Genomic DNA, 26,549 nt, shown 5'->3' with positions numbered 1-26,549 from the left:
CTATCGCCCCCCGCAGCCAGCCCAGCCCCTTCCCCAGGTTTGATGCGGGTGCCAGCGCCGGCTCGCTGCCGCGCAGCCCCACCGGGGCTACCCCCGCTGCATCCCAGCCCACCGCACCCCCATTGCACCCATCGCACCCCACCCGGAGCATCCCCAGCCCTCAGCCCGGTCCCTCCCGGGTGCCGCCTGCCACCCCCTCCGCCTTACCTTAGCGGGGCATGGCCGGCCGGGGGCCGGGGAAGGGGCGCTGGTGCCCGGCGCGGAGCCGCGCTGCCTCCGGCACGGAGCGAGGGCAGCGCCTGCCCTGCCTGAGCCTCTTAGCGGGGGAGGAGCCGGGATACAGCCGGCCCCCGGTGTGTGTGGGGGGTGTGTGTGAGTGTGAATGTGCGTGTGACACTCCCAGGCCGGCGACACCGCAAGCGCCGCGCTCCCCAAGCGTCCCCACACCCCAAGGGTGCATCCTCCTGTATCCCCCGGGTCTGCCCCAGAACGTGGTACCCATGAAGAGCCCTGCTGTGAGTTACGCTGCGTTTTTCAAGTCCTCGCTGTGCAGAGCCCTGATAGCCTTTTGGGCAAAGGGATGGCTGGAAGGATCCCGCTGCCTCACGCAAAGCCCACTCAGGGCTGCACTGGGCACCGTCCTGAGGCCCCGTGGGATGGGGCCAGCAGCTGACAGGCATTCTGGTTTGAACACAGCAGCCTGAGCTTGTAAACGGGAAAACTGGGACAGAAAAATGCTTGAGGAGCAGGAAACTCAGAGCTGAGGTTTTGCCTAGAAGCTTAACTCTGACCTGGTGACTCCCTGCCCAAATCTGAGCTAGTGTCTTTCCTCCTTCCTGCTGAGGAAGGTGGGGGTGGCTTTTAATTGAGCTGTGTCCCATCACGGGGGTTTCTCACTTAGGTATGAAACACGGCATTTTAGCCAGTAAATGGTGCAAAACATGCTTTTTTATTTGCAGCGTTATCACACAAGGTGTTTCTAAGCTCTGCTTTAGAACGAGGGGGCCTGAACCCCTCCTGGGGACTAGGACACCTGAATATTTTTTTTTTTTTTTTTTTGGTGATACTGCAGAAGTAAGGAGCAATAAGAGGAAGTTTCTTTCCTCCAAAACCACACTAGGAACTCTGCTCAAAACATGGGAGAAGTCACAGCACAGCCACCCTGTCCCTTGCTCAACCCCGAGGAACTCCCTGCCACTGCCCAGTCCTCTCAGAGGAACCAGCTGTGAATAGAATCAGTTGACTTTAAGCACAAGAGAGACAAACCATGGCCACCTGGGGCCGTGCCTGGTTTCACTTAAGCCCTACTCACTGTGCCAATGTGGTTTGTGTGGGTACGAGGGCAGATATTGGCTGTGCCTGGGATTTGCTTCACTCTGGACCACAGCCGATGTGCCTGGAAGTGGTCCAGCCTCGGGCAGCCCCTTCTTGTGCCCAGCGTCTCCCATGGGCGTGTGGGAAGGCAGCAAGGGAGACTCTGCCAGGGACACAGGGCCAGACATGCTCCTCTGCCTGCACCACTGGGTTTGGAGGTGGGATTTGAAAAGCACGAGGAGCCTTTGGGCAACGCTCAGTGCAGCATCTCATGGCTGTGGGTCATGGGCTAACCCCTGGTTTAATACCTGGGACATTGGCCAAGGATATGGAAGCACCTGAGCAGCTCTGAGGGTCAGGCAATGAACCCATCCCCTTGCTGAAAGCCCTGCTACCTCTGTAGCCCTTCTTCCTAGTAATCCCTGGTCCTTTTAAGCAGCAGAAGGCTCATATCCACATGGCAGTTGGGGGGAATGTATAGAGGTGTTGGGGTGGGAAGCTGCAAGATGTAGGGAACCCAACACTAAGAAGAAATATTCCAGTGTCATCTTGCAACTATGGTAGGATGTCTGTTCCTCCATGAAGGTGCTCTTGCAGGTCAAAAGAAGGTTCTGAAGTGTTATTTTAGTTTAACATTAGTGAGCAGAAATTCTTGGCAGATGGCAGCGCTGGAGGGATGCAGAGCTGCTGCAGTACCCTTGGGAAGCCTGGGCTGAATCCTGCCTGGAGCTGTGCACCACTCTACTACCTGCTGCCAGTCTCCAAACATGCACATACTCCCCACATCTCCACAGTGATGTGTTGGGATCCCACACTAATTCCAACATCCCTGCCCATGTTGCCAGTCCACATCGGTGTGTACCACCAGCACTGGGACAGGCAGGGCTGCAAAGCAACCCCCACTTTCAAGTCCACTGCCCCAGCACCAGCAAAACCGAGATGTGGGTGATGGTGGGGATGCATGACTTCCACACACACCTACAGGGTGATTTGTGGCTTATCCAGGCTTCCATAGCCCTTTTTTTGAAAGTGCACAAAGCAAGACTCAATAAAGCTACCTAGTCTACACCAGAGCTCGCTCTTGTGCTATATCTAGCAACAAGTGTCACAGCCCCGTAGGTGCTCAGCCATGCCTACTGCTCAGGACATCCTCCAGGAGAGTATTAGAATGTTTGTGAGGCTGAGATGTCTGGGAGGCCTTCCCCTGAAAAATGCCCCTTGCAAGTTCTTTCAGTGATAGAGTAGGATGCTCCTTTCTGTGCCTAGCATTTGGTGATATATTTTGTCCCAGGGGATGATCCCAGGAGCAGGGCTTTCTGGATGGGTGTCCTCATCCCACAATAAAAAGGCTTTTTCCAGTTGCCTGCTCCAGGCTCTGGAGGGTGAGCTGTAGATGGGCACAGCTCCTCCATGCTGCAAAGACCTGAGCACAGGCTAAATGGTGGAGCTGGGGGCTGGAAGCTGAAATGGAAGCAAGACCCCAGTGCCAGCACTTTGGGAAGCTGAGATGGAAGCAAGACCCCAGTGCCAGCACTTCAGCACCATGTGTTACCGCAGCAAGTCTGGAGGCTGCCACGGGCAGGGACAGGCTGTTCACTTTTCAAATGCTCCCAGTGTGCAACGTGCAGGTTTGCTCTCCAAGGGAAAGACTTCCTAAAATCACATCCTCCTGCTGCTTTGCCCAAAATCCACCCCCCCTTTTTTTTTTTTCCTTTTTAGCAGTCTTCAGAGTTTTTTCCAAGTCAGGTGAGGCTCAAAAAAACCAAGTTCCCTGCATTGTGGTGACTCTGAGGCATAGGATGCAAAGGTTTTATAGTCAGAGGAGGTTACCCCTCCCCTCCGTGGCTTTTCCCAGTGAACATGAGTGCAACCTTGTGTGAAACCTTCATGCAGATTGCCTTGCCTCAGTCTCAAAGTCCGCAGAGAAAAGAATTTGAATGGAGTTTAGTGAATCAAGCAAATGAAAAAGGCTCTGCAGAGCCACCTTGTGCCCATCAAAAGCATTCTGGAAGAACACAGCAAAATAGGTCCGAATAAAATATACACAATTTATTTATAGGAGGTTTACAGCTGTACAACGTTGGCTTTCTGTTTGGACCACTCTCTGAGCTTGTGCAGCATGACACATCAGTGCCTTTGGAGATGAAGACAAGTTGTAGCCTGTTTTAACATGGACATGTCAAAAAGAAATGGATTTCACAGAGTGTAACGGCAGGCTACTCACAACCATTGAAATGATCAACAAAAGAAGTGGAAAATAAATCAAAGACATGTCCTACACTACTTGGGAGGCTCTGGAAAGTGCTTATCAGACCTGTCCTCCTCTCAGACAAAAAGTCCTGAATATTTCTGTTTACTTCATTCAAAGAGAAAAGGCATCCACATTAGGAATGGCATTTTAATAACTACCCTCCCTCATCTGCTCTACAACCAAGACAAAAAAAAAAAAAAAAAAAAAAAAGCAAGCAACAAAGGTAATTTTTGTTATTCCATTGGAAATGTAAGGGGAAGAAGGCTTCTGCTTTAGATTTTCAAAAGTTTGGGGTAAAAAAAAAAGGATAGATATTACTGATGTTAAGCCATTTTGGTCCTGATATAGTTTGATGTTTTTTTTTTATTATTGAAGCTGTTTAAAAGCTGCCTTTCCTCTCTTTATGGCTTGATTCTCTGTAGGCAGGAAGGATGCTGTCCATGGGTACCAGGGCACCGCTACTCCTCAGCAAGCTCCAACGCCATTCCTTGGGGATCACGGTGCAGTTGGGCACGTGTCAGGGCACTTGAGCTGAAGCTATCAGTAGCCCGATCTGCTGAGAAAACAAGGCAAATGCAGGCAGGCTGGCTACCCCCATCGGCTGATGATGGTGCAAAGCTCCTGTGATGTTCCTGTGATGCTCTCCCTTAGCTAAACAGCTCTTTTCCCTGCCAGGTGAGGTATCTTTGGGCATCATGGTCCCTCTCACATACCATGCTGAACATGAGCCTGTGAGATCTTCACCTAAGACCTAAATCACGCCTTCTAACCCCACAATGCTGCTTTCGTTTCTTTTCAGTGATGAGTCCCATGAACAAACCCAGTATAAAGTCAAAATACCTCTGAATCAGTCTGCCCAGATTCAAGGAATTGTCTTTACCTTGGGGTCAAAATGTCACTTTACCAAACCAGGAGTATTTGAAGCACTTCTGCAACATGCAGTGATGGCACCAGGAATCGGAGGGTGCTCAGTGCAAGCCAGGAATAACTGAGACCTGGAAAGAGCATCCTGTGGGCCACTGCTTGCCTCTAAGTCCTGGAAAACAAGACCTAAGAAAATAAGCAATTTGGCCAAAAACCCAATTCATAACCAGGAGGCAAACTCTGAAGCTGAGGAAAGGGGAAAAACAGCCTGCAAAAATCGATTAAGTTAGTTGTACTGTAAATTTCTGGATGCACCAAGAGTTGAGCTGTCTGGTAATGTGGTTCTGGGGAACGTCTTACGACGTTACAGGTTTGGCAGATCTTTAGGGACTTTTAAAAAAAAAAGATACAGACTTGCAGCACAAACACAGGCATTTAGTAGGACAAGCAGAAACTCTACTTGTTATGGCAACAAAAGGCTTTCCTGTTCACTTGTCCTTGCAGGCAGAGGACTCTGCTCAGGTCAAAATCTACCATGACTAAAAGATTACATCATCATATGTATCCATTTCTACTTGCATGCAGGTGGCGGCAAAATATTTTCTTGTTAGCAAACCTGACAGAGAAAACCCTTAACTTGCACCATTTTTAAAGGCACATTAATTAAAAAAACCCCTGAACCTAAACAACAGGAGAAAAAAAATGCCTTGAAACCTGCCCTGATAGCTGCTGAAAGGCCAGAGGAGGGTTTGTTGTTTGGCTTAGCTGGGATGGTTTAGAAGCAGCCAGATTCTGCCACCCAGTGGAACAAGGAAGATACATCCAGTCTTCATGATGAACAGAAGCAGACCATGGCCCTAAACATGTCCCCGAGGACGTGCTTGGGTTGTGCTTGTGAGACTGGCTCTAGCACTGTGCAACTCATCCTCCAGGCCAGGAGACTGGAAATTAAAGGTGAGAGATGAACACTGGCATGGATCAAAGATTCCCAGCATTTTCAGGCTGCGCTGGGAGCAGTGCTCCTCCAGCACAAGCTAAAATCCCACTATTTTCATAGAGAATTTGGGAATGCGAGGCACTGAGATATGATGCACTGTATGCAGCAGTAAAGATGGAGCCCATTGAGCAAAGCTCCCTATCCCTTGGACCTGATGCTTTGGCTTTCAGAGGATATGGTCTCCTCTTATCTAAACACTGAATGGCCCCAGTAGACAACCCACCCCAGCTACTGGGGTGAGCTCTTGGGATGGGGACAGCATGAAGCCATGGAGAGAGCAGGCACCACGGCAGTTCGAGGCACATGCAGGAGCTGAGTCCAGACTGGTTCAAAAACTTGACCCCAAAGAACAGTTGCCCCACCATAGTTGTTGGCATCATAGTTGTTGGCATCTTTGTATTCATGGGGTTGAACAAGACTCAGGAGGAAACAGCTTGTCCCTAAAATGATGGAACCTTTAGTCTTGTTGCCCCTGTGGATTTGGGATTTGGGACTGCCTTGGTGCACTTTCTTTCCAACTGCAATATGCAAACCCATGCCCAGCACCACATTCAAAAGGGCCTGATCTTGTTTTCCACTTCTCCTTTGCTGAGGTGCCTCCACAGATAAGCGATTAAACAGCAGTTTCACAGGAGACGACTCCACACACACTACTCTTAAACCAAGCAGACACATCAAAGATGCATGAAAGCAGCTGGTAGGACCGCGGTGGCCACATGTGTGCGTGGTGGCACGTGTGTGCCAGCCTGTGTAAACAAACAGCAGCAGGGCGTTGTGCTCTGGCTGTCAGGACACACAGCGTGCTTGCAGCGATCCCCCAGGGCACACGGCGGCGATGGGGGCTGCAGAGGATGCCAGCAGAAGGATTGTTGTGGTTCCCCAAAAAGGCACCACTTTTTAACATTGAAAACACAAGACTGGCTCCTAAGAATGGAATGCATGCATAGTTCATATAGGCTTTGCAGATGGTAGGTAGGCTATGTGTGTGTATGTGTGTATGTATGTATGTGTGCATGTTTATATACACATCTGTGGCACCAGAAGAAGAGTTCTTGAGTACTTAGACGTTGGTGAGGATGTTGCTGCTGAGCAGCATCACAGCAATGGTCCCAGAGAGATCATTCGATCTTCTGTTCCCCCTGTCCTGGAGGTGCAGTGTGTGCACTGACTGCCGATCGCTGGGGTCCCCCGTGAGCACCACTTGGCCCAAAAACTCGTCACTTATTAAGTTGTGGTTCCAGATCTGGGGAAACAAAACAGACACGAGGGCAGCGCCTTGAGCGATGCAGCCAACCTTCATACACCAGAGGGGAGGGACCTGCTCTGAGCTGGAGCCATGGAGGTTGTTGAGATGTGGGGCTCAGAGACATGTGTGAGGGGCAAAGGATGTGCGTTTACCAGATGTCACCGCTCAGCCGTGGTGGTGAGGGGCTGAGCTGCATGAACTGATGAAGCTCAGCCCTGGGGAACAGATCCACTGTGGACAGTGTGAGGAGAGGGCAGGTGGGGTGGCCAAGCGAGACAGAGTCTCCATCCCTCGGCTTGCTGCTCGCCTCCTGGTTACCTGAACAATGATGGGTTGTCCTGGCTTCTTGCGGTAGAAGAGCCCTTTCACATCAAATTCTGGAGACACTGTGTTCTTCTTCACCGGAGAACGAACTTTTTGCCCTTCGCACTTGATGATCACATAAGGGTCAGCTCCTGGGGAAAGAAAAGGGGCTTTTTGTTTTGTTGTAGCTCCTGTAATTCCTCAGAGCCCTTTTCCAGGATGGCATGCAGCACTTTTCCTCCATACCCCACCAGAGGAGATGGATATCTGCCAAAGAGTTCATCACAACCCAGATGATGTTCATGAAGCTCAGTTGTTGGGCTCAGGCCAACTCCTGTTAGGTGACATTGTACCTGGGCAGCAGGTGGTAATGGACTGCTATGAAATGGCCACCTCTTCCTTGACTCCATAACCTACCTAAACACTCCTTTATCACTCCAAATCCTCTGACCTTTGGGATAAATATTTTATGGAAGACACCGCTCTGCTCAACTCTCCTTTCAGGGCTTGCCCTGCTGAAGGCAGGCAGAAATAAAGCCATGGGGAAGAGAAAGAGGTCACAGAGGTCATTTCACGCAAGAAGGCAAGGGCCTTCAGCTGCAAAACTCCACTTGCTTCCACTGCAGCTCATACACTCCCAAGCCAGACTAACCTTGGTTTTACTTCAAGGTGGTAACTAGCTACCTCAGCAGGGACTCTGCTTTTCACCCCTATGCACAAATCATTGGCACATCTTCCTCCTGGATTTAGTGAGACTCCAGTGCTGCAGGGGCTGTCAGACTAATGTTGGGCTAAGAAAAATGCTGGGTGGTCAAGGTGATGAGAGATGGCACAATGCTGAGCCAAAATGAAGTGTTAAGATGTGCTAATTCATGAGATCAAAAAACTAGACCATTTGGGCACTGAGGAGGTTTGGTGAGCAACTGATGGATGGGGAGCCTTAGGATGGAAATGTATTTGAAAGGCTTTTGAAGAGGTGAAGATGGTTCTTAGAATATTTGTTTGGGCAAGAATTCAGGAAGAAGGTCAAAATGTCAAAAAGGATCATCGATGGCAGTGAGAGACACGGGGAAGAAAAAGACTGGGCATCAAGGGGCAATCACGGGAAATGAGTGGGAAGTGGAGGAGAAAGTGGGAAAGTTATTGCAATATCCCAGCTGGAACAAGGCAGTCATGGGGAACAAGCAAGCCACAACGATGAGAGTAAAGTTACCAAGTTCACAGACTACTAGCCCACAGCTGGATTGTACCTGAGCTTCCAGGAGAGGGAAGGAGTCCCTAATTAGTGAACATTTTCCCCTTACAAAACAAGTGCTCGTTTTGGGAATTTCAGTAAAGAATGAGCAATTGCTATGGAAATGTAACTGCCAGAATGCATTTTCTTACCATGAGCTTTAGTGGCTGTGATGGAAACACAGACCAGGTGGATGAGTTTTCTTGTCCAAGAAAAATGTGGAAATTAGGAGGAACAAACCATTCTCTTCTGAGGGCCAGGGATTTAAGAACCACATCTTTGATTGCCAGACCACCTCCTCGCTAGCTTTCTGTTTGCAAGGACCTGGCTCCCCTGGTGAGACACAGCTGCTGGATTTCACAGCTGTTTTTCCAAACTAGCCTCGTCTTTTGGGATGTCCCGTTAAATCCTCATATTCCATAAGCTGGAGCCAAATTCCTATCTGTAAATCATTATTTCCAAAGTAGTGTGAAAGGCTGAGAGATACGAGAGATGCCATTACACTAGGAAGCACCAAACATGCAGGCTGTTGGTGGCGGGAACTAAACAACTGGAAAAAAGCCATTCCCAAGGGCCTCTTGCTGAAAAAATGTTTCATGGCTCCAGAAACCACATGTACCCTTGTCTGAAGGAAAGATAAATCTCCTTGTTGCTGTGAAGAGTTCAGAGACCTTTGGCTACAGATTCCCCCTGCATTCCCCATACACTGAATTACTGCGAGTAACCCAAGAAGAAACAACCTACCTCGGATAAAATTCCCTCCCCAGACATCAGACAGGATAGAAGGACTCCCCTTGTGGCATGTGATAAATAATCAAATCGGGCTAGTCCTTGCCCTAAGGCAGTTACTTCCAGGGCTCTGGTGATACGCAGCCCTGACGATAATGCTTGGGTGAAAAAAATAATTAATTAAGTTTTTAATTTCGATTTTTAAAAAAAAATTAAGTTTTCAATTTTATACTTTAAATTTGGCTTGAAAGTGGCTGGCTGAACCTTGCCCCATTCAAAACATGTCCTTGACTCAAGAAACTGGGGAGAAAAGCTAGGACCTGGTCTGCTCTCATGGTGGAAAGGCATTTGCTTCTCTAACTGCAACCTCTAGACCTTTCATCTATACTTCAACGATCTCCCGGTGCAAGTCATCACTAGTCCTGGGTTTCTTGGTCCAGATGCCCCAGGAGGACTGAAGATGGGGCTCTTGCCATGAACTTCTGCATGGCTGTAGGACATGGTGAGGCATGGTGCTGCTGCTGTCTTTCATGCAAGAGAAGTGCTGGATGTCAAAATTGCATGATAGCATGGTAGAACCATGAAAATAAACCTGTAGAGGGCCAAGAAGGCAGAAACACAGTACGCTGTGTGCTGGTGGTGGCTCAAGTCATCTCAGAGGGCTCCTAGGAGCCAAGCATGGAGCAGGACTTACAGGAAATAAAGAGGGAGAGGGTCTTGATCCCCACCATCCCAAAATGAGCTATATTTGCCATACCCTCTACTGATAGATATTTATTTATCCAGCCTCCGGTGATGAACACTACCCCAACACATCAGCCTGTTCCATCACTTCTCTGTCCTTCCTATTAAAAAGCCTTTAAATACAGTTCCTGACTTTTACAGCTGCTCATACTCCGGAGGAAAGCCTGGATTGCTATAGGACCACTGCTACAGGCTTTAGAGAAGTTTTAGGAGGATCTCCCAAGGATCTTACACAACAGCCTAAATATAACAGCTCCCAGATCATGCCCAGAGCAAGAAGTGAGTTTGATTCTCCATGGAATTTCTCCTCCTCTGGTGTCTGACACTGTATACTGAAATGTACATTGAAAATAATATCTGAGGACATCATAAATCCCAGCAATGTCCCACCTCAAGAAACCACCTCCCCCTTTTCCCACTGAGACAACCACTTCCCAGCTCCTCCGGCACTAGACGAGAGGCAGAGAAAGACCAGTACCTTGGGAGTCCTGATTCTTGAGCCCAGCTGCAGCAAGGACGTGGATCTGGGATACCACTTGCGGGTAACCACACATCCCACTCCAGCAGGTGTGTGGTGGCTCATCCAGTGTCAGCTCTCTGGAAGGAAAAACACGTGGCCTTTGAGAGGTGCCCAGCCTTACCCCGTGGGCAAGCCATGGAGTTTGCTCTAGCAGGATGGCAGAACCATGCAGTGTCCACTGTCAGACTCTGCTCCCCGCTCTGATCTCCTCAGCCTGGGTTTGGGATGTTCCCCCATGTCATGCTTAGAAGCAGAGTGGGAGCTTCCCTGCATGTTTGTGGTGAGACCTGTGAAGGTGCCCTGTTTCTTGGCCACGCTTGAAAGGAAGCCAAACGCCAGCTCCAGGCAAGGCCACGGCCAATTCCGATCAGGAAAATCGCATGTCAGAAGCACAGGGCTGTCTCCAAATAGCCAGCTCCTCCCCACCTCTGCTCTTGCTCCTTACCGGCAATCTGAAGGCACATCTGTGAAAATCCTGAGAAGGAACTCGCCTACATGACCGGGGTCAAAAGTGGTGGGGATGATGACATAGCGTCCCTCCTTCAGGTCTGTCCTCAGGAAGACGCTGCGGGAGTTGATGTAGATGGAGCTGGCCACCTTCTGCTGCAGGGTGTGCATCCGGTAGTTCCTGTTCAGCTCCACCTTGGCAGAGACCACAGCAGGACGGTCAGCAGGATGGCGCTGACTGACAATGTATTGGTATCCGCCCCGGGGGTCCAGACTGCAAGGACTGAACCCACAGTGCTGGGAGAACGAGAATTAAGAGAACCAGCAAAATGGTTCCAACTGGGGTGGTTGGAAAACAAGTGCAGACATGGCTCTCCCAACTGCTGGCTCAGGGACTCATTATCTCTTGCATTCCCCCCAAAAAGCAACACATAAGGATCAGCCTAACAAAGTCTCACAAATTTCAACATTTGAAGACAGGCTAATGACAGACTAATCATTGCTTTTAGCAAGGAGAACTTGTCCATGCTGTCACTGTTCATCTCTGAAATCTCGTCATATTTAGAGGGGGGCACACTGTGCTGAAGGCACCCCAGAGGCACACAGATAATGCTTAACTGAACAATACAAATAGTCATGCAGTACTGACTTGTTGCTCCACCACTAAGAAATTTATGGGGGTGTTCAGGGCAACATGCAGGAACCATGGTCTACCTTATGGATATCAAAGCCTATGGCCAAGTTCTCTCCTTTGCCCTCTTTGCGACTGGTTCTTTTTGGCTTCTGCTGGATGGAGATCAGCACTTCGTCTTCTGCCTTCTTCACATCAAACATGTACTAGAAGGAAAGGGAGAAAGGTAAGGGAGGACTTGTACTAATACAGGATCATGGAGGCACGGGTCGGGTGGGCACACAGTAGAGTTAACCTCAGCTTCTCCTCACCCGCCTCACTGCAAGGACAGCCTGGCATCAGTAGCAGCACTGAGAACCCATACCCACCTCTCCTGGGAACTGGCATCATCTTGCCAAGCCAGAGACCTTTTTGGCTCATCTTAGAAAAAGACTGGGAAATCCAGTCTTTGAATTGCTTGGCAGAATCCAAGGTGTCTAGATGCAGTCTCATACCAGAGACTTTCACCCCTTGCAGTCTGCCACCGGTCCTCCTACAAGGTATGGAAGGAGGAACCGACGTTTACAGAGACCTAAGATGAAGGCTAATACAAAGCTGGAAGCAGGAAACAACTCTCCCACATCCTTGATGACAACTCCTGCAATGGACCAGACCACTTTTTGTCTGCTTGTTAGATGAAGGACTCACAGAACTTGTCTCATTTTACTGAGAATCCCAGATCAGAGCAGTACAGGACAGAAGAGCTTGCTCCAGGACATGAACTTCAGAGCAGGGTCTTTTCTGAAGGCCAGGCTAGAAGAAAAGGCCCTATAGACTACACCTGTCCTGGCAAATTTAACAGTGCCAAGCTCTGGGCAAAGGAACTGGAATTAGATCATTCAGACATCCAAATTGCTGGAAAAAGGTTCCTGACCCAGTTTGACGGGCACCAACTCTCACTGCTACCCTGGGGCACAGTTTGCTGTTTGCTTGTGCCAAGATGCTCCACATCAGGCACTTGGATGCAGTCTCCCTGGTAGGAGGGATAAGGGTCATAGAGTTGGCCTGGATGTTGGTCATGCTGTGCCAGGCATCTCAGCCACAGAATGGCTGAGAGCACAGTTAACCTACTGAGGTCTGGTAGCCATTTTGGCCTTCTAGGTCCCTGTAGGAGACTTAAACATTTGGAAACACATGCAAAGGCTCCAGAAGGTACTCTGTTCCATGACTCACTTGGGGGTTCTGCAAAAAGGTGTCCTTGTGGTTGATACAACCTCCACAGCGGTTCTTCAAGGGGTCACTGTTTCTGGTCCATGCCCCATGTAGCACTGCCTCCTCCCAGGTCTTGTGGATGCTCAGGTAGGATGTATTGATGAGACGGCACTTAATGATGTCTGTGAAGTATTTGCAGAAATCTTCAAAGGTCATCCTAAGTGAGGACAGGACAGAGCTCAGTTGTGCTGCTTCGTTCCCCTGAACAATACGCTGCAGGGATTTTCTTGATCACCTGTTGGAGACTGAGGGTGGGTAGCCTCTGATGGCTGATGCATAACAGAAGAGATGGAGATACCTTTCTCCACACATGCAGTAAATACTTGTTTTCTAGTTGAAAAACACAGCTATGTGTTTTGGAGTGGGAGAAGCAGCGTAGTGGCCCTTCCTCCACTCATGGGTACACATGGTATGGAAACGTTATCTGGTGAGGCTGTTAAGTTCGTAACAGTACCCTCATGAAATGACTGGGACCCCAGTGTGATACTGAGCAGCTTGCAATCCTAGGGCTATCCAAAGCTAACACCCACGGGCTCAAGGAGGAGGCTACACTGAAGATCCTAGGGCTTGGAAGGCCATTCGCTCTGGTTAGCTGCATGCATGGAAATGACTAGCATGCTTCATGGAGTGGGAGGACTCTGTGGGCATGGCCTGCGGTGACAACCCTAGGAGGGACTCACCAGAACTCTCCGTCATCTTCCACTGTCATCCCCATCTTCTCTCTCTCACTTTTACTCACTTTCTGCCACTCCTCAGAGCTGTGGGAAGAGTACAGGATCATTACTGCGAGGGCGAGGGGACAGACAAGAATTCAAGAGGCTACTTGACCTCAGCAGGATCTGTCAAGGGCAGAAGCCCTGTATAAAGCTCCAGCCATGCAACCAGTCCCCACACTGCTCTGGTTAGCTCACCTTCCAAACAAGGGGGGACTGCAGCATGGCTTGGAGCTTCAACTTCTTTCCTGGCTAATGGAGCTGAATCCAGCTCGGCAAGATTTTGTTTGGCTAGTACAATCACAACCCTATTGGTGAAGACAACAAAAGGGACTCTGGCCAAAGGCTCTGGTTACACCAGCCCTTGGTTCTTCATCCCATCCACAGACACCACAGCAGTCACTGGTGACAGAGGTAGGTTCTGTTGGGTGCTATGTTTGCTGGAACAAGACTGGGAGCAGAAAGGTGAGCTACAATCATCCTTCACTAGTGTGAACATGCTGGGCAATTTCATCACAACACCTGCCAGAGCCTTAATGAGAAAGTTTGCCAAGCTCAGCCACCCTCCTGCCGATCTCCAGGGACCCCAGGGCAAGGAATGAATCTACCCCAGTGAAACAGCAGGTTTAGGACGCGGGTTGAAGCAGCATCCCAGAGCTGCCCATACAATGCTATCCTATGGGTGTGGACGTAGTCAAATTGTCTCCTGGCTCAAAGCTTGCTCCAACCCAGCATTTCCCACCAAAAAAAAAGGTGCTGCTGCTGCCCATCCTAACTCACGTGTCACTCCAAGGGCCGTTCCACTCCCGCTCGCCCCATGGGTTGCGCATGCGGATCATGTCCAGCTTCTCCGATTTGAAGAAGGACAGCAGGCCGTGGCCCAGGCGGACCTTCCGCACGTCTGTCACTGCGTACGCGTGGCCCTTCACCAGTCCGCAGGCCAGGCGGGCCTCCATGTCAGCTGCTGACGTGGCCTGGGCAGGGGGACACAGACAGCGCTCGTACTGGGGGGATGTGATTGCCTTAGCAGGGACTGGAGAAAAGAGGAACTCAGATTTCCCCGTAGGTTTCTCGGAGCCCGAAAAAAGAACACCAATGCTCAGGGACAGTGTCAATTGCTTTGGCAGATGTATTAGATGCCATTTTAGGTGCTAGATCCTTCCTGGTCTTCATCTACCACATGAGGCCTCCGAGCTCCCATACTGTCGACCAATAAAGCTCATTCTACTGGCTATAATGGGAGGTCTGGCACCCAGTGTTTGTAGAGGTGTCCACATGCAGACACCAAAACACCTTCCTCTGGAAGAGAATTCTCTCCTAACATTTAAATTGTGGTGGGATAAATCCAGGCTCTTGGACAGAACAGTAAGGAATAAAGAGGGCTAGCATCCAGGCTTGACTCCTTTTGCCATCCACAAGAAGTAGGAACCCTTGGCCTTAATTTATCTGTTCTAATTTAAAAGTCTCCACCGATGTAAGACAACTTGCATCCTAAAACGCCTACTCCCATGAGAACATGACCGTACAGGTAATATTGCTTACTTTGATGGAGCAGCTGATGAGGCCTCCCCGGTTGTGCACCTTCAAGACACGCTCAAAGAGGAGGTTTCGCTTGGCTTCATCAGCAATGTAGTCCCCTTCGGTCAGGTCGATAGGTTCAGAGACCCCACCAGTAAAGTCTACCAGGGCATCAGCTGTGTTACCTCCATCCAGGGCCTCGTAACAGCCTGATAACCTGGAAGAGGGTGACGGGGATGGCACAGAAACACTGGCTTGACATTTGAAGGGGTCTGGGACAGCTCTTGGGCAGCTCAGAGAATAGAGATTTGTAATAAACTTCCAGGGGGTGAGGACAGCAAAGTAGGGTGAAAAAATAAGACTCATGCTGCCTACAGCACTCCTGCTGTCATAGGACAAAGTAAAAGGAATGTGAAATCTCTAGGATAGGTGTTACTTAAAGGTGGAGCTGGAGGATATTTTGCTTTGGGGGTGAACTAAAGCTAGAGAAGGGTGGTTTTTTTCCTACAGTTTCTGCCCGTTTGAGATATGTCCTATGCCTCCCCAGGACAGCTGTTGTTTCCACTGGTGCAAGCCAGCTGATGAATGAACAGAGAGGAAAAACAGGGTGCTCAGGTCCCAGTTTGTCCTGTAACTGCCTGGATACCTACTTGGCATAAGCTTTCTCCACCAAGGCACACCAGAACTCGTTCCTGGAGTTGGAGTGGCAGTAGATGAGCTGGTTGTGCAGTGTGGGCAGGCGGTCATCTATGACCACGTCGAGCCACTGACCGAAACGCCAGAACTGGAAGTGGAAGATCCCCACATAGCTCTCGGGTTTCTCGGGGTTCCACTCCTGCTCCTTCCAGTCTGGGATGACCTGCAAGAGAGGAGGCACATGCACCTAGGTTACTCCCTTTTTTGCTGGGTTTGACTCTCATCCCGGAACTAACGCAGACAGTATCAATGACAGGAAGAATATGAGGTGGATGGACTAGCTTACAGCCTGTCAGGGCCAGATTTTGGACCTGGTTCCTCCAATGCAGACTAGATTAACATGTACTGGAATAGTGTAGCCTTCATCACACCTTGGAAGATGGAGCTGAAGCTCCTTGCCCTCTTATAATTCTACCCTGGAGATCTGCTGCCATCTGCTGCTGTAGACAGGCTACTGGAGCAGGAGAGTCCTCGGTCCAACCAGAACTGGTTATTTTTATGACCAGATTTTTGTTCACCGTAGTGTCACTAGGGTACCACTAAGAGAGGGCACCTTTTTTGACTTGCTTACTTGATTCTGGTGTGACTTGATTGGCCCAGGAGCAAGCATTGTATTCACCTACCCGGTGGCAATGAACAGGGACCAGACGCTGGGCGCCTCTACTCTGCTGAATAAAAGTGGGAAAAGCAAGATCCCCATTCCCACAAGATCTCCATTCCTTTCTGTAAAGAGTTACCATACTCATCCAAGCAAGCACAGGGAGGTGACTTGCTGAAAGAAGGAAAAGGGCCTGCCGTGAAAGATCCCTAGAGCAGCTGAGGGGCTGAGGGAGTGCCGGTTTGGTGTCACTGCCATCTGCACTGCCAGTGGGACAGGCACAAGCGAAGCGTAGCTGCCAACGTCCATAGTCCTTCATGGCTGCAGGCACCACCAGCTTTGCTTTGGATAGAAAATCCACACAACAGCTGGGAGACAAACAGGCACAGCCACGTGCAGATGCTACGTCTAGGAGGATCTGCTTTTTATTTAGAACCAGGACATTGGGGCACACAGCAAGAAACTGCCACACCGCAGCTTAGCTTTTGTTGAGGGTGAAGGCAATGTGGTATTACTTCATGGCCAGGGTGGGCTGTGAGGCCACGTACAGTTAATGTAGTGGATAGCCGACAAGGACTGACCTATTCAGCTGCAGTAATGTCCCACACCTTTGCTTCTTTACTTACCTGCTCTCAAAGCATCATGAGCTAAGCGAGGAAAAACCTGCACGTGCCCATGGGGAAAATTATGTTCCAACTAATGACTGTCCCGTGGAGGCAGCTCTGAGTGGTGGGGTGGGACAGGAAAGGACACAGCTACAATGCATGGTCTTCAGGAAGTCCCAGGCCATGGGGAGACCCCCTGCACCATGCTTTGGCCCTTTGTCCAGCTTCTGGAACCTTCAGCTTTCTTTTTCTTTTTCTTTTTCTTTTTCTTTTTCTTTTTCTTTTTCTTTTTCTTTTTCTTTTTCTTTTTTTTTGACTGGTGTCATGAAGCCGTAACCCTGCAGAGATGCTTCTCTCTGGAGAGCCCCTGACTTCTTAGCTACTAGCAACAATCCAAGCCCAGGGCTTTTACTGCTCCTACACTGAAATATTAATGATGCTATCAGCCCTGCAAGCTCACTGGCACTCTTGAGTTGTCTGAATCAATAGAAGCAGAGCAGACAGAGCCATGAAAAAGAGCTGCTTTTGGAGTGTTTGGTGTTTTCCATGAGTGCTAACAACGATGCCCCAGACTCCCCATGGGAGTGCCAGGAAAGGTCAGACAGCCCTCCATCAGAAACCATCGATTCTGTCCTGACTGGAGCTCATCCTAATGAATTGTCATAGAGGACCATTGTGCTAATCAACTTGCTATTAATGTGGGCTTAGAAATGATTACAGCATTGATTAGAGGCAGCTTGTCAGCCAGAGCTGGTAGCGACAGCTTCCAGCTGGCTGGTTCTGAGATGTGTCATTACATTGGTGGCAGGAGATACTGGTCCCCACCATCCTCCTCCATCCCTTCATTTGGGGACAGCACTGAAAACACCCTCTGCTGCCAAAAGTAGCAAAAGCGGCCAGCCTTCATGGAAAGCAGGATCCAGGAGTAAAGGCTGGTCATTTTTCTGCACGGACCCAAGAGGAAATGAGAAGAGCCTGATCTCCAGAGCCCAATCTGGCCTCAACCTGCCAAAGTGCAAGATGTGAGCTCAAACAGCAGGTTCCTCCCCCCAGCTCCTCCCAGAGCAAAGCATCCCACCCAGGCCAAGGATCCTCCAGCTGCTTCACCCCCTGGCCAGTATGTTTGTGACCGCCCTGGCTGTCAGGGAGAGGTGACAGCTCTGGATTCAGTGCCTATTGGGACACCACACTTCAAGGCGTACAGCACAACCCCTGCCTATGACCCGATGCTACATATTATCTAAAAGGATCAACCCGGGGCACATCTACAAACCCCAGCAGCTGCTGGAGCCCAGACTCCCCCAGAAGATCATCATGTGACTGAAGTCTGCGGCTTATACCCACTCCAAGGAAACCTTCCCAGACATCCCTCCCTCCTCAGTGGATGCTGGAGCGCATGCCATGGACCACCCATCCCAGGATCCCACTGAGTCCTGGACTCAGCTTGGCCGTGTGGCACTGATGCGGTGGAGACCACACCTTCTTATTCACCCAGCTGTGCTGCTTTTTTCTTTCCGGTCCCAAAAGCTGGAGCTGTAACAGCTGGAGCTGTCCCCTTTAGTGGGACAAATTTACAGTGAAAGGGCTCAGAGAGAGGTAAATTGGGAGCCCAGAAACACCAGGTTCGTTTCCCTAAGCTGGTTTAGGGCTTTTCTCATGTTTTCTAAGAGTGGCTAATTAAGAGGAAAGGCACTTGAGACCCTGGAGAAATGTCCCTGATTAGAAGGAGGAATTGATAGATGCTGATTCCTCCAAGCAGGGGGTCTTCTGCGGGGAACTTGCCAGCTCAGGCAGGGGAGGGAGGGACCCAACTGTGCCAATTTGCTGAACCATGGTACAAACCAGGATGAAATTCCCCTGGGAGAGGACAGAGCAGTGTATCTGAAAGCCTTCATGGGATACTGAAACTATGTAGGGAGAGTTTCAGTGACCGATATAAAGATGCTCATCCTCCCTGCAGACAGAGATCACACTGCCCCATGCACCTCCCACTCCCAACTCTGATGGAAAGGAGGATCCACCTAAGGATCCACCTGAGGATCATTTCCCTTCCCCTACCCAGCTTCAATCCCCTCCCGAAACCACACAAAACTGCTAAATGCTCCATGAAGCCTTTCACACTAAGAGAAGGTAAATGTTCATTTTACTTTTTATGGGAAATAAAAAGGTAGGTGCTCAAAAGTACCAACAATGAGTTGAAAATTGGTGGGTGCTGCTTTATTGGGTGCAGGATTGGGGCAGCTTCCAAAAAGGGCATGGAGAAGACACGCACAGCCTCAGTCCATAAGGGGAACCCTGTTGACTAGGCTTTTATTTACTGTGTACATCAGTATTTACTGGGTACATCAATACCCAGCGAAGTATGTGCAGCAAGAACTGTACTCCAGCAACCAGCAACACAGCAATGGCACATTGTGAGACCTGGCATGCAAAAACCCCTTTGGATGTTGGCAGTGGCTCCGGTTATCAGGTTTAATGTGGTTTGCAGTCACAAGCTCCGCTCTGGGATGTACAAGGAGGGGCCTCATATGGGAAAATCTGCAAGGACCTTAGAAGTGGGTTTGGTCTACAGTAGGTCTATGCTATGGCCGAGCAGGGATGCATCCACTTTTACCTCTCCTCACAGACTCCAGCATTTCTTGGGGTCTAAGCAAAGACATCAACTTCTCCGGCAATGCTCATGGCATGGCTGTATGATTCAGTGGTTGCTGAGCTTTGGTTGTGGGCAAGACTCAAAGCTCCCACCACCTCTTCAGCCAGTAGCTGATCTTCCTGCTTTCCTTCTCCTCTCTGCCTAGCACAGCTTGTGCATATCATTTTATACACTATTGTTGGGCTGGGGAGGGCATCGAGTCTGCATCTCTGGAGGCTTTGAAGAAGAGGTTGGACCCTTTTGGGGATGGTCCGCACAAACCAGCAGGCCACGGGTAGAAGGTCACCTTGTCCTGGCTTTCCTATCACTGCCCTCTCCTTACACAGGTCAGGAAAATCTCAGGCCACACCTTGAGGAGCGCTCACCCACATCTGAGTGCAAGCTTAGCAAAGGACCAATTGTAATAATACCTGATGCTTTCAAAGGACATCCCTACCTGTGGGTCTCAAGAAGCTTCACCAAAGTACCCTCCACTTTTTTCTGGAGGAAAAGGGAATGTCCAAAGTTAGTTTTTTCACAGTCATGGGACAAGCCAGGCACAAAATACCCTCCTGCTCCTAAACTTGCAAAGGTACCATCTCTCCTCTCTGCTCCCATGGCCACCCAGACACTGCTCCCTGCCTCAGCATTTGTAGAGGGTAGGAGACACCGCTTTCTGGGACAGCAGCAGCAGGTTCCTGCTGTGTGGTTTGCAAAGTGCTCTGCAGCCTCACGGCTCTCTATAGATGCTTCAAAATAGATATATTCATGATTGCTTTAAGGCCACAACAATGCACAAGTTGTTTTTGCTGTGGGGGACTCGCTGCTGGCTCAGACCTACAGCCTCCTCTGAGCTGCTGGCTCTCTTGCCCGGCTCTGCACACACATGCATGCTTGGTCCAACCCATCTCGGGACCAACCACCTCCAGGCAGCACAAGGTGAGCAACATGCTGGAGTACACCTCCTCACAGTGACCCCCTGCAAGAAAAGGTGGCAGCTGTCAGGAAAAGGGTGGTCCAGCCTCCTTGGACCCGTTTGTCCAGCGGGTTTGCAATCTGCAGAATACAGCATATCCAGATGTACTTCAGCTTCACAGCAAAGTGATCCTCCACGGGACTGGTCTTCAGAGACACCAAGCAGCTACAGTTGCAGCAACCGTCACTGCAGCCCGCAGGCACTCAGCATTCTTTCAAGGAGCAGCACCCCATCACAAACAAGCCCTCCCTTTTTAATGGCTAGGATGGAAACTGGAAGTCAGGGCGCTCTCCACGTTGTCTCTCCTGTTTCTAGTATGGCAATTTCTTATTTTTCCATCAGGCTTTTGGTATGCAGTTGCCATAGTTGGAAAGGTTAAGGCAGCCTCCTGTTTTCCAGCCAGCAAGACCTGGTGAATCCCTGCTGAATTTACAAGCATGCAGTCCTATATTCTAGGCAAATACAGCAGCAAGCTCATGGCCCTCTCCTCCCCATCGTTCAGAGGACAGCACGTATGGGGAATGTTCCTCAGGGCTAAGGGGCTCCAGAGGTGCCAAGCTGTCCTCCACTTTTTTGCAGTGAACCACACAAACACTGAACTAAGAGAAAGAATAACGAAGACAAAAGCATAGCTGGAGCAAGAAGGGCAGAACAAGAGGGGATCAGGCTTTAAAAATAATGGAGCCCTTCAGCTGAGCTGGTTCAAGGCCGTCGGTGAAAGTGAGGAGAAAATACATCACCTTGCGGATCTGGGCCAGCTCTGCTATCCGTTCCCCAAATTCCTGGGCATCTGCCTCATTGTACTCTACCTCCTTGGCCCCTGGCTTCTTCCAGAAGATGCCCACTGGCTCCAGCAGCTGCCGATTCATAAGGTGGGTGAGATCAGGAGTCCAGTGCTGGGAGGTGCCGGTCACCATGACCTTCCCAGGTCTCTCCAGCTGGATGTCCCAACGGAGGAAGCGCAGATTGTGCTGTCGGATGAAATCCACTCGGTAGACATGCTCATTGGAATGCAACAGTTTCTCGCCATCCTGGGGCCTCATGTTTTTTTGCTGCAGGCTCTGGAATCGCAGCCTCATGCAACGGGTAAGCTGGTCATCATGGACGAAGGGCAGCTTGAGCATCCCTGCCTCAGCTGCCATCACCTCGGCTGCTTCTCTGCTACGTCCTCAGCAACGTTTGGCTCTGAAGCAGAACACACAGGGGGAAAAAAGCTGCCAAGCCCCTAGAGCTGGTGCCCCCTCTCCACAGTCCCAGCAGTGCTAGGCAACCTGGGCCAGTGATGCAAAACAGCCCCTGAGGCTTCCTCTGGATGCCCTCCAACCTCGTTTGCAGATTAGGAACTGATGGTGCTGCTGTGCACGATAATCTATAGGGAAGGGACGTCTGATGTCAGCATCCCTGGCAACCTCCCTGACAACCATGGCTTGTTATCCTGAAATGAAGGCGCGCAGCCAGGGATGCCACCCAACAGGTCTGGGTAGCAGTGGCTTCCTCTGAGTGTAGGCTTATGGGATAATCCAGGTTGGAAGAAGACTTTGGAGGGGTCTGGTCCAGCCTGCTGCTCAGAGCAGGACTTACTTCAAGGTTAAATCAGGGTGCTCGAGGCTTTGGCCAGCGCATCTTTGAGTATCCCCACATATGGACGGCCCACAGCCACCCTGGACCCCTGTTCCACTATCTGACTACACTCAATGCTCACAATAATCTGCAGCTTGTCCTGTGTCTTGTGACTGTGCATCCCCAGCAAGAGTATGGCTCTGTCTTTCCACACGCTCACATTAAGTAGCTGCAGGCAGCAATAGACTCCTCCTTCATCTTGCCTCCTCCTGGATGCACATGCCACTTCTCTCAGCCTCTCATCATACATCCTGTGCTCCAGACCATCTTGGTGGCCTCCATCAGGCTTGCTTCAGTGCCACTGTCATCTTCTGGAGACCCCAAAATGGTGCCCAGGTGGGGATTAACAAATGCCAGACAGAGGGAAAGAATAATTTCCCTCACCCTGCTGGCTGCACTCCTGTTAGTTTGGCCCCCATCTCTGCCGTGGTGCACGTTTGGCTTACAGTGGGCTTGTCCCTCAGGACCCCATGTCCTGTTCTGAATCGCACAGCTGGCAGGAGTTGGGCTCCACACTGCTCCTGCAGCAGCAGCTGGGCACCAGCAGCTCAGCGTGGGTCTGCCCACCCTCCAACAGACTGGCACAGAGCTGCAGAGGGTGCTGGCAGGTGGGCTTCACCTTACTGTGCCTGGGAGAGGGGAACTCAGGCATAGCCTGTGCCTTAACACTTGTCTCCTTGGGCCAGGTGGCTAAGCACGTTCAAGATGCAAGTAACGCAAACAGACTCTTCCCAGGCACCATAGGGATGCTCTGAGACCACACGAACACCAGCAAGACCATTATTCCCAACCTGGAACCACCCATTCCTCAGCAATTGCTGGGCATGGTTAAATCCAGAGCACCAGCGCTGTGCTGGTGGATTGTCCAGACAGTGGATGGCATGAAGGGGAACAGTGGTGAATGTGTTTCTCTTTGCAGGGTGCTGGGTGGCTCCATGAGGCTGTGTACCCTGAAGAGAGGTGCCACACCATGTTCCCCTCTGCTGAGCAGCCTCACCAATGGTTAAATCACTGAGGTGGTTTTAGGTGCACCATGGAAAAAGCCCGACTCCTGCAAGTGTGATGTGGTATCTTTGGGATGTAGTTACTGGTTTGGACACTTAAGAGATGCAGGGGTTCCAGCACAAAGCTTTAGACATTATGTGGAGTCAAGCTGTCTGGGTTCTCTCCATCCTACCTGTGACTCAGGTTGGCTCCTGCCACAGGACATGTTTGCAGGGCGCTTGAGGAGCTCCAACTGTGTTAAATGAACTCCAGGAAAATTTCTAAAATATTTTTACAAAAGGTTGTGCCAGCACCTGGACTGTGCCACATTTGACTCACAACCTCCCAATATCATCCCTGGAGGCTATCACTTTGACTTCCAGAAGTCCCAAAAAAAGACCATCAGAAGCTGACCATGGCCAGACAAGTCACTGACACCAGGGGCCCAAGGTGGGTCATTTTCCTGGGAATTGTCCTGCAGTCACCGGTCTGCTTCTACTACTAAAGAACCTGAGGACAAAGTCACGAAAGCTAAGAGCTACACAGCCCCATTTGAAGGGACAAGAGAGGTCTGAGGAAACCTGACCCTTCTGGCTGGTCTCTGAGCTCTTGCCTCACTTGTTTATTAGCTTTAAAACACCTTTAGCAACAACTGTTGACCCAACCTTTGGGTTTTAAAAGTTAAAAATGCCTTCAGGTAACCCTAGAGACCTTTTGGAGCTGACCTACATGTGACAACGTCACACAGACCTTGCTTGGGCTGCCTTGTTTCTTTTACCCCCTATATGTGGTGGCAGTAGGAGCACCTGGTGATGAAAGTACTGCAGTGGGGGTCCAGTCCCCAGGCACATCTGATGTTCCTTCCCTGCCCTGCTGAGGTACAAGATCAGCCTTCAGAGTCTTCTCAGAGAGCAATAACCAACCACAGGTTGTACAAGACCGATGCAAACTGAACTTTTGGAGGTCACTGCCCTCAGAGCCATCTGCTCATGGCATCCCATCCCTTCCTGCAGTCTGGAAGCAGATGAGGGGGAAAAAGACCAGGCTAGGTGGTGGAGATGCAGGGCTGTCTGAACCACTTGGCTTCAGAGGCCGGCCCCTGTCCCTTGTTTGTTGAGCAATACCAATGCAACCTGTGGGAGCACACATACAGATCCAGACAACCCTTTCGGACAAAGTGCTGCTGGAAATTATTTAAATTCCCCCATTTCAGGGCCTCCATTTCTTTTCATAAGAGTGAGAAACATATGAAGGATCACAGAAAGGGTGTTATAGAGCCTGATCACACCTAAAGCCATGCAGGGTCAGCCAAGACTCAGGAATTTAGAAAACAGTTCTAAATTAAATTCCAGTACCACATTCACACTCAGTGACTCAAACAGAGGCTTAATGGTAAGTAGGGACATGGGGGGAGCCTTGGGGCGAGGTAGAAGAAGGAGCATGAACAAAATCATCTCTTGGGATACACAGGGATGGGCTGGCTTGCCCTATTCCCTTGAAGGTACTCCCCCTCCCCATACCTGAGAGAGACAATTTTACTGTCTGAAGCGGGAACAAGGGACACTCAGAGCCTAAGTTACATCCTGGTGTAAATCAGGATTACATTTTCCAGCAGCAATGAGGTGGGCCAGGATCCCTGTCCTGGTATTTCAGTGATACTAACACCACCTGCATCAATGTCTTTCAGCTCCTTCCAGACCCTGAACCAGAGACATTTTTGGTGTCTAATGACAGTTTAAAAACCTGGTGTTTGCTGCCAAGTCTGTCCTCTCAGCTGTTGCTTGCATTAACATATTGCTCACTCAGGAGCAAAGGTTTGCCCTATGTGTGGAGCTGCCTGAGGGCCAGGGAGCAGCAGGTACCTCCAGCAACGTTATCACAATTGTGTGTGCAACCCGACCGAGGGCTCCAAGCTCTTCAGCAAGGACCATGCTCTAATCACAGCACAAGCAGCAGAGCTGCTGTCTCTTTGGACCAAGGGGTTAATCTGTGCACTTGACATCTCCCATTTTGCTTTAAAAGTTCCTGCTGCAGTTTATAGCCATGCTTACTCCTCACTATTCACCATAAGCCCTCAAAGCAACTCGCAAAGTGTGAGCAAAGGTCCCGTCTAATCCACAGGTCTCCAAAAGCAGGGATGAAATATGTCTGACCAAAGCCCTGTAGCAAACACCACAGCAAATTCAACATCACTGGGAGGAAGGCTTGGGGAGGGGGCTGCAGCTTTTGCTTTCGCCACAGAACAAATCTTTCTGAAAGAAAGGGGAGGCAGGTAAAGCAGAGCCTCTGAGAGTTAAGGGCATGGAAAATGAGAAAGTCACAAACACACACAGTCAAATTGCCAAGGGAGGAAAAGCAAAGCCGTCGGCAAACTGAAATAATGAGGTGTCCAAAGGGACACGGCTTCTGTTTGGTTGGCATTTCCCAGGGCAGGGCTGGAAATGAATGGTGAGGAGGGAAGAAAACTCGGCCGCTCACCCTTGGGAGATGTTGGCAGAGAACAAGCTAAACAACCCCTTGCACACACCTGAGAGCCACAACAGTCACCACAGCCACGATGGGAGGCAACCTTACTGCTTATCCAGAAGCCGACAACAGCTATCCTGTTCCCATCTAAAGAAAAACCTTGCTTTTAACAGAAAATGGGGATGCTGAAATGAACACAAATTCCTGAGCTCAGTGTTCATGATCCCAAAAACCACACGCAGCAGAGAATGGAAGTACCACAGCACACAGCGTGGATGCAAAGGTGTAGGACTGAGGGGACCCCTTTTAGGTCCACTGCAGTAGGAGGCAGTGGGTGAAGCAGGTGATGCTGTCTGCACACACCAAAGGACTTTGGTGGCTGCCTTTTGCAGTAAAATCTAGGAAAGGGTGCTTGCAACTTGCTGGTCTCTTGTCCTACTATGAAACATGCCTGTACCAGGGTCTGAAGCCCCCCCCCGCCTTGGCTTTCACAGGACTGACTTCTTCTGATGCTGAGGACGTGGTGGTGATGGGCACAGACTGTTCAAGGACGTGGTACTAAGCACCTCCTTCCCCCTGTACCTCTGTGGTTGCTCCCTGGGTCTGCAGCCCCTTGCTCTGGTGCAGCTCCTTGGTGGCTCGATGGCCCACAACACCATCCCTTTGGACCCCACACTCGAAGGAGCACTATTACAGGTGCAATCCAGCCATGGGACATGTCAGGGATGGACGCTTTGGGGAAGCAGCACCTTGGGAGAGATACTTATACCCTCAAATCACCCTACCTGCCACAGCGCAAGGTGTCTCGTTGCCAAGATGGGCACACACTGAGCAGCCAAAGCGAGGTAACACCATAGGGACTAGGGAAACGGGGCCAAATGCTGCAGCTGAACACCGTGAATTTTGTTCTTCTTGTTGTTTTTTAGGTTATTTTTGGGCAGGAAGGGTCAGATTTTGGATACAGAGGACAGGACGGGACTTGGTTTACTTGGTTAAGGAGAAATTGGCCAAGGGTTTGGCTCGAGTGTAAAGTAACTGCAGCCAGGATGACTAATTCCCCTTGACAGATAGTCCTTTAAGGAAGGTTTTTGCACATGAACAGTTTTTCAGGATCTGAGGCATCCCTGAAGAACCAGTTTTCTAGCTGGACGAACGCAACGTGAAACCAAGATGCTGAAGGCAGGCTTTCCCCTGGCATGGGGAACCACTT

At 50.2% G+C, this 26,549-nt stretch overlaps 3 protein-coding genes across 4 annotated transcripts in view; all 3 read right to left on the bottom strand.

Annotated features, from left to right (window-relative positions):
- The window catches only part of MYO7A (myosin VIIA), a 114,436-nt gene extending 109,746 nt beyond the window's left edge, over window positions 1-4,690 (bottom strand). For both annotated transcript variants that reach the window (XM_080374780.1, XM_080374779.1), the window contains exon 1: window positions 208-4,690. The gene's annotated coding sequence lies outside the window, so the exon portion shown is untranslated. The remainder of the gene's footprint in view (window positions 1-207) is intronic.
- Window positions 4,691-4,827: 137 nt separating this feature from the next.
- CAPN5 (calpain 5) overlaps window positions 4,828-26,549 on the bottom strand; it is a 57,568-nt gene continuing 35,846 nt past the window's right edge. Inside the window, exons 4-13 of the mRNA XM_080374781.1 lie at window positions 15,413-15,621; window positions 14,787-14,979; window positions 14,025-14,218; window positions 13,212-13,289; window positions 12,493-12,688; window positions 11,364-11,486; window positions 10,648-10,844; window positions 10,161-10,279; window positions 6,991-7,127; window positions 4,828-6,669 (exon numbers count right to left, since the gene is read on the bottom strand). Of these exons, the coding sequence (XP_080230907.1) occupies window positions 6,487-6,669; window positions 6,991-7,127; window positions 10,161-10,279; window positions 10,648-10,844; window positions 11,364-11,486; window positions 12,493-12,688; window positions 13,212-13,289; window positions 14,025-14,218; window positions 14,787-14,979; window positions 15,413-15,621 (1,629 nt within the window). The 3' untranslated portion in view covers window positions 4,828-6,486. The remainder of the gene's footprint in view (window positions 6,670-6,990; window positions 7,128-10,160; window positions 10,280-10,647; window positions 10,845-11,363; window positions 11,487-12,492; window positions 12,689-13,211; window positions 13,290-14,024; window positions 14,219-14,786; window positions 14,980-15,412; window positions 15,622-26,549) is intronic.
- On the bottom strand, window positions 16,903-26,545 carry OMP (olfactory marker protein). The gene has a single exon (XM_080374785.1). The coding sequence runs from the start codon at window positions 21,409-21,411 to the stop codon at window positions 20,932-20,934; it is 480 nt and encodes a 159-aa protein (XP_080230911.1). The 5' UTR covers window positions 21,412-26,545; the 3' UTR covers window positions 16,903-20,931.

This window comes from Falco punctatus, assembly GCF_963210335.1.
Source record: "Falco punctatus genome assembly, chromosome: 2".
Classification (NCBI taxonomy): Eukaryota; Metazoa; Chordata; class Aves; order Falconiformes; family Falconidae; genus Falco; species Falco punctatus.
The sequence above is the reverse complement of the archived record's forward strand: the minus strand, read 5'-3'. Positions and strand labels throughout refer to the sequence as shown.